The 13,507-nt window shown below is 39.6% G+C and overlaps 1 protein-coding gene across 1 annotated transcript; it reads left to right on the top strand.

Annotated features, from left to right (window-relative positions):
- Nucleotides 1–343: 343 nt before the first annotated feature.
- Nucleotides 344–3,035, top strand: LOC308608802 (melanoma antigen preferentially expressed in tumors-like; the record flags this gene model as incomplete). Its single annotated transcript, XM_081222136.1, has 3 exons — nucleotides 344–633; nucleotides 1,088–1,690; nucleotides 2,525–3,035. The coding sequence occupies 3 exons, from the start codon at nucleotides 344–346 to the stop codon at nucleotides 3,033–3,035; spliced, it is 1,404 nt and encodes a 467-aa protein (XP_081078262.1).
- Nucleotides 3,036–13,507: the final 10,472 nt, after the last annotated feature.

The following is a 13,507-nucleotide window of genomic DNA, read 5'->3' as shown; positions in this document are numbered from 1 at the left end:
TTGAAGCTCCTCAAGAGGAAATAATTCGATGAAGTCAGCTAGGTGGTAAGCATTGTCTTCTGCTAACGTACCTCTGATTTCTAAGGGCATTTTATCTCATGTAAGTGTGTGTGTGTGTGTGTGTGCTTGTGTGCACGTGTTTGTACACATATATAATTAAATTACACACAAGTCCATTTTCATTCTATTCCTATAGTAGAGGTCACTTGAGTTGGCCCTATGATTGACCACATACTTATTCAATAAGTATTTTTTCCATAGCTAACCCTGGAAGCAAACAAGTGACTATAGATATCTTCTCAGGATTTCTAAATATTCTCCACTCTGAAGCAGGTTTTTGAAGATGGACCAAGAGACCACAGTCACCCTCCTTGAGCTTGCTGCAAAGAGTCTGCTGAATAATGAGCCTGTAGCTATCCATGCCCTGGACGAAATCCCAAGAGACCTCTTTGTTCCATTGTTCAACGCTGCCTTCTTGGGTGGGCATAAGACGATGCTAACGGCAATGGTGAGGGTTTGGCCTTTTCGCTGTCTCCACATTGGGTCATGGAACACACAGGAGTCATACTATGACATCTTGGAAGCCATGATTGATGGTCTGCAGATGCTCCCTGCCCAGAACTCTTCCTCTTGGTAAGGCTATGAGCAGTAGAGACACAGGGAGTCAGCAGGAGGGTATGCTGTAGCCTGGGGCAGGGGAATACTAAACCGTCTCCCAACAGTAGCCAATGGTGAATACTGCAGTCTTTGCAGAGCTGTCGGTCAGCACTTGGGGTCACCTTCGGGACTCTATTGCCTTATAGAGTTGATTATAGAATAGAAGTGCTTGAGGATACTATGAATGGATTTGAGTGTGATTACACACAAGTGGAATATGGGCATTGAGACAGGGAAAGCCTGGAGGTGAAGGAGGGGGTGGGGAAAGGATGAAAGATGCTGCATTTGTGTGGAAAGAACTTCTTGGTGAATGGCAGTGAAGCGCAAACCAGGGTTAAAGTGCAGTGTCCCTGCTTCTCATCATTGATCTTGCTGGGTTATATTAAAATCAGCTATCTCTCATGTGTTCTGTCTCTTCCTTTCCTTACAGGGGGCCCAGACTGAGGATCCTAGATTTAAGGCATGACCCGGAGTGTAAGACAATATGCTCTGAGATTCGGACCACATTCCCTTTCTGTTTTAAGTCATGCAAATACTCTCAGCGCTCTATCCTTAAGATAGAAGAAGCTCAGCATAGTGTCAGGCACCTCGGGATTGGTAATTCTGGGTCTGCGCCTCAGTCAGCTCAGGAACCCATGGAATTACTAGTGGATATTTCCCTCAATAGTACCTTGAGAACAGAGCAATTCCTCTCTTTCCTTTGTAGTAAAATTCAGCAGGACTTTGGGTCCTTGCACATCTGCTGCAGAGATTTGCAAATCGATAGAATGTCTGCCCACAAAAGTATCCTGCAGTTTCTTGATCTGGGGTGCATTGATCACCTGGAAATGGATCAGGCTGATCTGAGCGAAGTCCTCACCCTTTTGCCTCGGGTGATCCACCTGAACAGCCTTACTCTGTGTAACATCCCCTTTAAATCTTCTACGAGAAGGAAATTCAGATCTTTTCTCCTCTCCCTTGGGCGGCTGGACAACCTCCAGGAGCTCAGCTTGCCTCTCGTCTGCCTCACCAATGAACTGCACAAACTGCTCAGGTGAGGGGGTGGGGAGGAACCTGTGTTCCTTGAACACCTCATTGTTAAGACAGAAGAGACCATGCTTGGATCTTCCTAAGCTCCTTGTAACCCATTTCTCTTTTTACCTCAGTGTAGACACTGCTGGGAGTTTGAACCTAGCCAGGGGAGAGAGGGGTACCTTATGGTGAGCAGCAGATGAGGTTAGAAAAGGAAGCTGTGCTCATATATTCATTCATTCATTCAGTGGCCCTGGGCAGACACTATAATAAGTGTGTAAATATATTGGTGAAAAAGACTCAGTCCTTCTCCTATTGGAGTTTACAGCTCTCTGGAGAGGAAGGGGAGGCATTCAGATGGAGAAACATTAAGCTATAGGACTAATGCACATGCCCATGAATGGGCCCCAATAGTTAACACTGCCAGATAATTTTGCTCCTGTATTTCCCCCAAGCCTTAGACCCTGAATGGAGAACTTGTCATCTGGGAACTAGTCAAAGGAAACCCTCAGTTGGCTGCTTTCCCAGACCCATCCTCGCCAAATAAGTGAATCAGATGCAACACTGATTATGTCGTATATACTAAGTGCATGCACTTTCTTCACTTAATCTTTCCCGCAGTTCTTTATAATAATTACTACTGTGCACGTTTTCAAGATTAAATCCCTGTACCTCAGAGTTGTAAAGTCACTTTCTCAAGGTCACAAATGTATAAAGTCTGATCCCAAAGTCCACAATGTTAACCACCTGTTGCAAACCGTGAACACAGTACTTTATTCTAGAGCCTTAGGTACCTATAATTTGGGGCTCATTGCCCTCATTCTTCTGAAATAACCTTACTCTTTTCTCTCTATAGAGTTGTGCCACGTCAGTTGGATACACTGTATCTACCTTTCTGTAGCCTTTCTAACAGAGACATCACTGTCCTGTCCGAGAGCTCTCAGGCCACCCACCTAAAGGAACTGAGTCTCAGTAACAACGAGATCTTCTCAGAAGGATATGAGCCCTTCCAGGCTCTGCTGGAGAAGGTCTCAAGCACCCTGCAACATCTGGAGATAAACAATTGTATGATAACTGATTCTACTCTCTCTGCCATCCTCCCAGCCCTGAGCCACTGTACCCACCTCCGTGTCCTTAGCTTTGGCTTCAATCCCATTACAATGCCTGTGCTCAAGAGTCTTCTGCAACACTTGACATCCTTGATGAAGCTGAAGTATGTGATTTATCCTGTCCCTCTCAATTGCTACGAGCAAGGGAATTTTCATGACAGTTTGGACCAACAAAAACTTGCTGAAGTTCAGGCTCAGTTGCAGGCGATGCTGCACGGGGCACAGCGGGATGACATGAATTGGGCCACTTGTTCATAGTGATTTCCACAGTACAATGAGGTGTTTCAACACTGATGTGTGGCCATGAAAGCGTTCACTTTTTTCTTTTTTTTTTTTTTTTTGCCTGAAACCCAAGTTTGTAGAGACACATACGTAATGTTCTAATGTTCTAGGAAACTGGGGTTACGAACACTGGATAGGTAAACTGATCTCTATAAAAGAGGAAATTTTAAAAGGAAATAGAGGAATTTGAAAGGTCCTCTGGATCTCTTGCCCACTGCCCTCTACATCTTCTGGTTACTAACCACAGTGTTGAGTATGTGACGTAAGCTGACCCAGTCATGGTACGTCAATTCCTTATCCACACTGATTGGTTCACTTATCCATTTATGGGCACTTGACACAAGTCAGATCAATTGAAACTCTTCCGAGAGGTGGTAGTTGTTGAATAATTTTACCCTCTAGGGACCTGCAAACTTCTTGTGTTTCTGATTACCTCAGGTGGCTTATGAGAAACCACATGCAACTAAAAGGAAACAAACAAACTATGCCCACTACCTACTGGTATCTACATCAGCATATTGCTGCCTGATTTCCCAGGTCTCAGACCCCTGGCTCAGTTATTCCTTATTCCACACACATTCACCAAGTATCTGTTATGATTTAGGTACTTTTCCATGTGCTAAGAAAGATAAAGTCCCTGATCTCCCTCAGAGTGTAGACATTCCTATGATTTATCAGTTTCTCTACTCTTTCTTAGAGGACTTGGGAAATTATTTATTCCCCCATATCACAGTATTTTTTTTTCACTTTTTACCCTTACATAGTCTGCTCAAGTGATATTGGCCTTTTTATGCTGTTGGGTAGATGCTCAGGCCTCAGATCATGGCTTATATGTTACCTCCTCAGATAGGTTTTCTCTTGCTTCCCCATTTAAGTAGATTTATTCTTCAGCTGCTTTTTCTTAAGGTATCATGTATATTTCCTTCATGGTACACATTGTTGCATGTGTATTTGCTCCCTCAGCTCTTCCACTAGAGTTGCACTGCTCAGTATGGTGCACACTAACCATAAGTGGCTTCTGAATTCTAGAAATCTGGCTACTCTCAAATGTGATGTACCCTAGGTGTTGAATGCACACTGTGTATCCAAGAGTTAGCAAGAAACTAAGGATGCAGAATAACTAACTGCTAATTTACGTGTATTGTTTACATGTTGAAATGATAACATACTGCATATCAAAGACAGTAAAGATAAAATAATGTAAATTAAATTCTTTATATCCTTACGTGTTAAAATGATAGCATTGTATTTTAAAGACTTAGTAAGAAAAATGTTATAATAATTACCTGTGTATAGGTTTACACGTCAACGTGATAAAACATTGCATTCCAAAGACTAATTGAGAGAAAATAAAGTTAATTAATAGGTTGTTCCTACTGTTTATATGTTGAAATGGTAACAGAAAATGTCAACGATCTGATAACGGAAAAGAATGGAAAAATAATTAGTATTTTGTGTATAGTGTTTCCTGGTTGAAATGAAAACAGATTGCAGTTTAAAGACTTAGTAAGAAACAAGAATGTAAAAGTAATGAATGATGTTTACATTGTTTCCTTGTTGAAATGATAACACACATTTTAAAGACTCAGTAAAAAATTTTTTACAATTTTTTCTTATTGCTTACATGTTGAAGTGATAAACTGCATTTCAGAAACAAAATAATGTAAAACTTAATTAATAATAAAAATAGTTAATAACTTGTTCTTACCTCCAGTTTGCTAGTGCATTTCTGACTTAGAGACACGAACATGTTAAATGAATTGTATATGTTGTTGCTTTGTTGAAATGATAACACATGGCATTTCAAAGACATGATAAAATAAGAATGCAACAAGGCCACCAATACCCTGACACCAAAGCCAGACAAAGACACTACAGAAAAAGGAAATGAGAGGGCAATATCTTTGATGAATGCAAATGAAAAGGTCCTGGAGAAAATATTAGCAAAACAAATCCAACAATATATCAAAAGGACCATACACCATAAATCACTTAGGATTTATTCCAGGGTCACAAGGATGATTCAACATTTGCAAATCAATCAGTGTGAGACACCACATCAACAAAATGAAAGATAAAAATCACATGATTATCTCAATAGACGCAGAAAAAGCTTTTGACACAATTGAACATCCATTCATGACAACAACTCTCAACAAAGTGTGTATAGAGGGAACATGTCTCAACATGATAAGGGCATTTGCGACAAACCCACAGCCAACACCATAGTGAATGGCGAAAAGCTGAAAGACTTTCCACTAAATTCAGGAACAAGGTAAGGATGCCCACTGTCACCACTTACATTTAACATAGTATTGGAAGTTCTAACCACAGCAATCAGACAGAAAAAGAAATAAAAGTTACCCCCACTGGAAGGGAAAAGGTAAAACCATTACTCTTTGCGGAAGACATGATACTTTGTATAGAAAGTTCTAAAGCCTCCACCCAAAAACTATTAGAATTAATGAATGAATTCAGCAAACTTTTAGATTCCACGATTAACATACAGAAATCCGTTGAATTTCTATAAACTAATAATGAAATATCACAAAAAGGAAGTGTTTTTTTAAACTCCATTTAAAATCACATTGAAAAGAATAATACACCTAGGAGTAAACCTAACCAGGGAGGTGAAAGCCCTATCTGAAAACTATGAAACACTGATGCAGGAAACTGAAGATGAACAAAGAAATGGAAAGATATCCCATGCTGTTGGATTGGAAGAATTAATATTGTTAAAATGTCCATACTTCCCAGAGTAATCTACAGATTCAATGCAATCTCTATCATATACCTATGCTATTTTTCACAGAACTAGAACCAAGAATCCAAAAATTCATATGGAACCACAAAAGACCCCAAATTGCCAAAGCAATCTTGAGGAAAAAAAGGAATGAAGTTGGAGGTATATCCCTCCCAGACTTCGGACTATGCAACAAAGCTAATCAAAACAGCATGGGCCTGGCACAAAAACAGACACATCAGTCAATGGAATAGAATAGACAGTCAAGAAATAAACCCATGCACGCATGGTAAATTAATCTACAGAAAAGGAGGCAAGAATATACAATGGAGAAAAGGCAGTTTCCTCAATCAGTGGTGTTGGGAAAACTGGTCATCTACATGTAAAAGATTAGAAAATTCCCTCACACCATATACAAAAATAAAATGGTTTAAAGACCTAAATGCAAGACCTCAAAACATAAAAGTCCTAGAAGAGAACATAAGCAGAACACTCTTTGACAAAAGTCACACCAATATTCCTTTGGATAAATCTCCTAAAGCGAAAGGAATAAAAACAAAAATAATCTAACGAGACCTCATTAAACTTAAAAGCTTTTGCACAGGAAAGGAAACCATCAAGAAAAATGAAAATAAAACCTAAGTATTGGGATAAAATATTTGCAAATGATGTGACTGACAAGGGGTTAATATGCAAAATATATAAACAGCTCATAGAACTGAATATCAAAACAACAAACACCCCAATGATAAATGGGCAGAAGACCTGAATAGAGATTTTTCCAAAGAAGATGTACACACGGCCAACAGGCACATGAAAAGATGCTCAGCATCGCTAATATTTAGAGAAATGCAAATCACAACAACAATCACATATCATCTCGCACCTGTCAGAATGGGTATCATCAAAAAGTCTACAAATAACAAATATTGGAGAGGATGTGGAGAAAAGGGAATCCTTGTATGCTGTTGGTGGGAATGTAAATTGGTGCAGCCACTATGGAAAACAATATGGAGCTCCCTCAAAAACTAAAAATAAAACTACCATATGATCCAGCAATTCCACTCCTGGATACATATACAGAAAAATAACAAAAGCATTGATTTGAAAAGATACACGCACCCCAAGGTTCATAGCAGCACTATTTACAATAACAAAGATATGGAAGCAACCCAAGTGGCCATCAACAGACGAACTGATAGAAAAATGTGGCATATATACACACACAATGGAATATTACTCAGCCATAAAAAGAATGAAATTCTGCTATTTGCTGCAACATGGATGGACCTAGACAATAATATGCTTAGTGAAATATCAGATATAGAAAGACAAATACTGTATGATACCACTTATATGTGGAATCTAAAAAATAATACAGATGAGCGCATATGCACGATGGAAACAGACTCACAGATACAGAAAACAAATTTTTGGTTACCAAAAGGGAGAGGGAAGGTAGGAGGGACAAATCAGGGGCATGGGATTAAGAGATACAACTACTATGTATAAAATGGGAAAGCAGCAATGAGGTACTGTATAGTACAGGGAATTATAGGCATTATCTGATAATAACTTGTAGTGGAGTATGATCTGTAAAAATGCTGGATCACTCTGCTGTACACCTAAACTAATATAATTTTGTAAATCAACTATATTTCAATTAAAAGAAGAGAAAGGATGCAAAATTATTTAATAATCTGTTCATATTGCTTACATATCGAGAAAATGCACTGCATTTCAAAGACTTACCAAAAAAAAAGAAAACTAAAATTAATTAACCATGGTGGTTAGCACCATGCTTACATAAAACATCTTTAGTTATGCCAGTCTGCTTTAAGATGATAACAGCTTAACTTTGATCATATGCAAAATCTGTATACTTTTACCTCTTCCCACCTCATTACATGTTATTGATGTCCCAGTTTATATCTTTTATATTGTGAGCACTAATGAATTACTGCAACTGTATTTATTATTAATACTTTGGTCTTTCCATTTTTATACTAAAGTTAAAAGTGTTTTACCCACCACCATTACAATGTTGGAGTGTTTGAATTTGACTATATGCTTACTTTTACGTATGAGTTATATGCTTTCATAGGTTTTCATGTTGTTAATTTTTTGTTTCCACTCAAAGAACTCCCTTTAGCATTTTTTGTAAGGCAGGTCGAGTGGTGAATAACTCCCTCAGCTTTTGTTTGTCTGGGAATGTCATCATCTATCTTTCATTTCTGGAGGACGGCTTTTGTGAATAGAGTATTCTTGGTTGTTGGTTGTTTTCTTTCAGCACTTTGAATATATCATCCCACTCTCTCCTGGACTGCAAGGTTTCTTTTCAGAAATCTCCTGATAGCCTTATGCTGTTCCCTTGTATATGACAAGTGGCATTTCTCTCACAGACTTAACAATTCTTTCCTTGCAAAGGGAACCCTCTTACACTGTTGGTGGGAATTTAATTTGATACAGCCACTATGGAGAAAAGTATGAGGTTCCTTAAAAAACTAAAAATAGAACTACCATATGACCCAGCAACCCCACACCTGGGCATATACACTGAGAAAACCATAATTCAAAAAAATACATGCACCCCAATGTTCATTGCATAGCCAGGACATGGAAGCAACCTAAATATCCATCAACAGAGGAATGGATAAAGAAGGTGTGGTACACATATACAATGGAACATTACTCAGACATAAAAAGGAACGAAACTGTGCCATTTGCACAGACGTGGATGGACCTAGAGACTGTCATACAGAGTGAAGTAATTCAGAAAGAGAAAAATATCATATCATATACCTTAAATGTGGAATCCAGAAAAATGATACAGATGAACTTATTTGCAAAGCAGAATTAGAGACACGGATGTAGATGACAGACATATGGATACCAGGGCGGGAAGGGGGGGTGGGTTGAATTGGGAGATTGGGGTTGACATATATACACTACTATATATAAAATAGATAACGAATGTGAACCTACTGTATAGCGCAGGGAACTCTAATCAATGCTCTGTGGTGAACCAAACGGGAAGGACATCCACAAGAGAGGGGATATATATATATATATATATATATATATATATATATATATATATATATATATATATATAGCTGATTCACTTTGCTGTAGAGCAGAAACTAACACCACATTGCAAAGCAAGTATACTCCAATAAAATTAATTTTTAATAGAGTTGACAAAAATTCTAGATTGTTGTAAGTATTCAAAATAAATAAGTAAAATATAAAGAGAGTTAAGAGAAGAAAAACAATTATTTCCTTGTCTTTGACTTTTGATATTTTTATTCTAATGTGTCTTCATATAACCTCCTATGAGTTGATACTGTTCGAGGACTTTTGAGTTTCGTGAACTTAGGGGTCCATGTTGCTCCCACAATTTGGGTGGTTTTCAGCCATTATTTCTATAAATATAATCCCCACCCCCCGCCTCTCTCTCTCTCACTCTCTCTCTCTCTCTCTCTCTCTCACTCTCTCTCTTTCTCTCTCTCTCTCTCTCTTTCTCTCTATCTCTCTCCACTCCTCCTCCTCCAGGGTCTCCCATCATCCGTATATGAGTCCATTTAATGGTGTTTTAAAAATCCCATAGATTTCCCCCACTCGTTTTCATTCTTTTTTCTTCTCCTCTGATTAGGTAAATTCAAATTACTTCTTTTTGAGTTCATAAGTTCTTTCTTCTGCTTGATGAAGTCTGTTGTTATAGCTCTCTATTATATTTCTAAATTCATCCATTGTATTCTTCAGCTCCATCATTTCTCTTTGGCTCCTTTATATGATTTCTATCTCCTTGTTGACTTTTTCATTCTGTACAGGTATTGCTTTTCTGATTTCATTGAGTTGCCTTGCAGCTGGCTGGGCATCTTTGAAACAATCGTGTTGAATTCCTTGTCAGGCAATTCATGGACCTCCATTTCTATGGGGTCAGTTACTGGGAACTTATCTTGTTTCATTGGTGGGGTGTTGGGCTTCCTAGATTTTTCCTGCCCCTGAAAATCTCGTGTTGGTGTCTTCACATTTAAGGAAGCAATCTCCTCCATCAGTCTTTACTGAACTTTTTCAGGAGAGAAACTCCTGCACCACTGAGCCAAGCTAAGGATACTGGGGGGTCTCTGAGGCCTCTTCTGTGGATTCACCTGCTCTGCCCCTCTTGTTTCATCTTGGGAAGGAAGTGTTTGGATGATACACGCCTTTTCTCAATTGCACAAAGCAGGACACATGCTGACAGCCTCCTGTTTATTTTCACCATTTCGGTACCCTGAAGTGTTTAAGGTATGTCTGTTCTCACCATCCAGCAGAGTGGTGCGTGTCCTCTTTATGCACATGTGCATGATCTGTGGAGGCATGAGTGCACCTTCTGCAGGGGTGTCCATGGAATGTCGGTTCTGAGGGGGACAGGAACATGGAGTGCTGGATGTGCTCATGGGCAAATTGAGGCTTCTGTAGGTGATGTCCTTATGAGGTTTGTAAGGTACAGTCTGTGAGGCAGTTAGTAGAACTGCAGCCATTTGTTGAGCTTGGTGCCCTGTTTGCTGTGAGCCCTTGTCCTTTCCCCTTCTCCTTGCTATCCCAAGACTATTCAGCCATGCTCATTACCTCTGAGTTCTGGGTTTGGGCAAGAAAGAAGTGGTATTCCTGGGCAGCGTCTAGCACCACTGGGTATTCAGGTGCTCACCACACTCTCACTTTCCCCCATGGGAGGAATTGCAGGCCTAGTGCATCTATCTAGGCATTGATATGTGTAGCCTTGGGGGAAGTTTGATATTGGTAGCGTGAAGCTATTCTTCCTACTCTCTTCAACGTGTCTGTTCTTGGATTTTTTTTTTCTAATGGATCAGGGTGTTGGGGCTTCATCACTGGATACTGGGGCTCCCACAAAAACACTCTCGCCCATGGCTGATTAGGCAAAATATTTATTTGGAGACTCCTGTTATGCCAACTTCCTGACATCACACTCTAGAACTATGTTTTGAATGGAAAAATATTTGAGTGGATAAAACGAAGCAGCCCAGGAAAAAGTTCCTTCTCGACTAGTACTATGAAAGTCTATGAACCACAATTTTATTTTCAATGGTTTTCACATGGAAGGGGTTTCCAAATGGTACTGGAGAGGCATATCATGACAAACGACACAGATCACGAATAAAAACCCTGTACAGATTCCCTATCTTCTCACTTCTCTCCATCTTCTGCCTGGAAGAAATTTTAATTGTGGATGTAATCTCCTATTTCCATGCTATGGTAATCCTCACAGGATGAGCCTCTTATTCGCCCTATTATATTCAACCTAGGGCTGTTGAGTTTTACATTGTGATGGTTGGTGGGTAGGGATACTCAACTCTACGCCCCAGGACAGTAACTGCAACTGTTTCTCTTCTTTCGAGGTGGATGGACCCAGAGTCTGTCATACAGAGTGAAGTAAGTCAGAAAGAGGAAAGCAAATACCACATGCTAAAAAATATATATGGAATCTAAGGAAAAAATGAAAAGGTCATGAAGAACCTAAGGGTAAGACAGGAATAAAGACACAAACCTACCAGAGAATGGACTTGAAGATATGGGGAGGGGGAAGGGTATGCTGTGAAAAAGTGAGAGAGTGGCATGGACATATATACACTACCAAACGTAAAATAGATAGCTAGTGGGAAGCAGGCACATAGCACAGGGAGATCAGCTCGGTGTTTGTGACCAGCTGGAGGGGTGGGATAGGGAGAGTGGGAGGGAGGGAGACAAAAGAGGGAGGAGATATGGGAACGTGTGTGTATGTGTGTCTGGTTCACTTTGTTGTAGGGAAGAGGCTGGCACACCATTGTAAAGCAACTGTGCTCCAAAGAAGATGTTAAAAAAAAGAAAAAAAAACAGTGACAATAAACTTACTTCCATATATCTTAACGAATTTCACAGAGGAACAAAGTGAAACAGGTACTGAATGCAACTTCCATAATGATACAGCCCCATCTGATGCTATCTCCGGTGTACTGTTGCTAGGTAAGTCAACTTTGCTTTCTGAAAGTAAAGTCACATGGGACATCTAGTTCAGTTGTACATATGTGTGTTAGAACCAGAAGAATTTGAGTATTTACCTTTAGGGAAACAACATCACAACTGTTCTCTTTCTCCCCTTTCCCACTTCTCTGTGTTAGATAAAGCCAATCCTCCTCCTAAAACCTCTGGCACCAACTTCCAAAGTGGCCACCTCAAAGCAAAATGATAAAAGAAGGAAAATTTGTTCCCGTGAAATCCTGCCAAATCACATGCATGAGAAATGGTTTATCATGCTGCCTAAACACAGTGCCTGATAAATGTAATGCCTAAACTGGGCCCCAGATACACAGATCTTTAACCATAGAGTTTCTTCCCTGCCCCCGCGATATATAGTAGAGGGTGGTGACAGGGCCCCACTGATGTAACTAAATGTTTTTAGAAGGTCCTGAGGAACTCCTGATCGTCATCTCAGAGAAAGAATGATTGATTTGAGTTATCAGGTCTGACAGGAGCAAAATCTGACTTAAGAGGGTTAATGAGGTGGCCAGAATTGGTCTTTTGGTGAAAAAAGTTGACCCCAATCACCATCAGGTGACCATAGTTAGGCTCGATAAAATTGTTCTGCAGCTTGCACTGTTGATCTGCTCATCTGTATCTAATTATAACAACTATATCAGGTCTTGGTGTCAGATTCCATCCTATGACTACATGGAGATGTTTCCTAAATCCAGCCTAAAGGTTCATAATAGGCTCTATTTTAAATAAAGATATGCCTCCTTTTTTGTCTCCTGAATTTATGTGTCCCACAAATAATTCTCCACAGTTACATGAGACACAGTGACCTGCACGAATAACTGTCTTCTCTTACAATTCTTTACCCCAAACTAGGACATTTTTCAGTAGGCCTAGAACCACAGAGTCTCTTGCCTTTTCTAAATACCTCAAGTTTAATCACAGGGGAAAATTTGATCTGTTGCATTTTCTTCAGCTCATGTATGCAGCCATGCCTCATTGCAGGAACCTAGTAAAATAATCCGAACAACGTATAACATGGTTTACCGAAGCCAACAAACCAGAAAGATCAGATCACACTTATTTTGGACATACTGATGATCCTGCAGTTTCCCACACAAATCAGCAAAATAGGTGTTTCTGGATTTGCAATAAAAAAACCCCTACAATATATATTCAACTACTCCTTTCTCTGTTCTTTCTGGGGAGACACAGACAGAATATACACTGTAAAATCTAATGAATTCAGATTCCACTCATTTGTAATAGTTGTAATTCAGGCACAGGGAGTATGGTGACTAAGATACCTTCTTCTCAGTGTTTATTTAAAAGAAGGAAATGTTTTCAGCTATCATCAAGCAATTCATAAACCACTCATATACACATATTTCACATATTAGAGATACATTTATATTTATACACAAACCTTAAATAGAGACCATGAAATAGACTCAAATTTGACTGGGTCTAATTAGTGTGGCATTCCAAAGAGATCTCTCATGATCTCAACTTTTCAGTAACTGGGGCTGATTTCCCAGATTTTTTGAATTAGTAAGGCTGAACCCAATGTTACCTTCCAGTGAGGAACCTGGTGGGTGAGCAGAACACAGAGTCTGGAGCCAGACGGCCTGTGGGCCACTCTTGGTGTGCCACCTGCAATATCCGTGACCTCTTAAGTGATTGATTTAAT

Source organism: Mesoplodon bidens (genome assembly GCF_964165515.1).
Source record: "Mesoplodon bidens genome assembly, chromosome: X".
NCBI classification, from domain to species: domain Eukaryota; kingdom Metazoa; phylum Chordata; class Mammalia; order Artiodactyla; family Ziphiidae; genus Mesoplodon; species Mesoplodon bidens.
The sequence above is the reverse complement of the archived record's forward strand: the minus strand, read 5'-3'. Positions and strand labels throughout refer to the sequence as shown.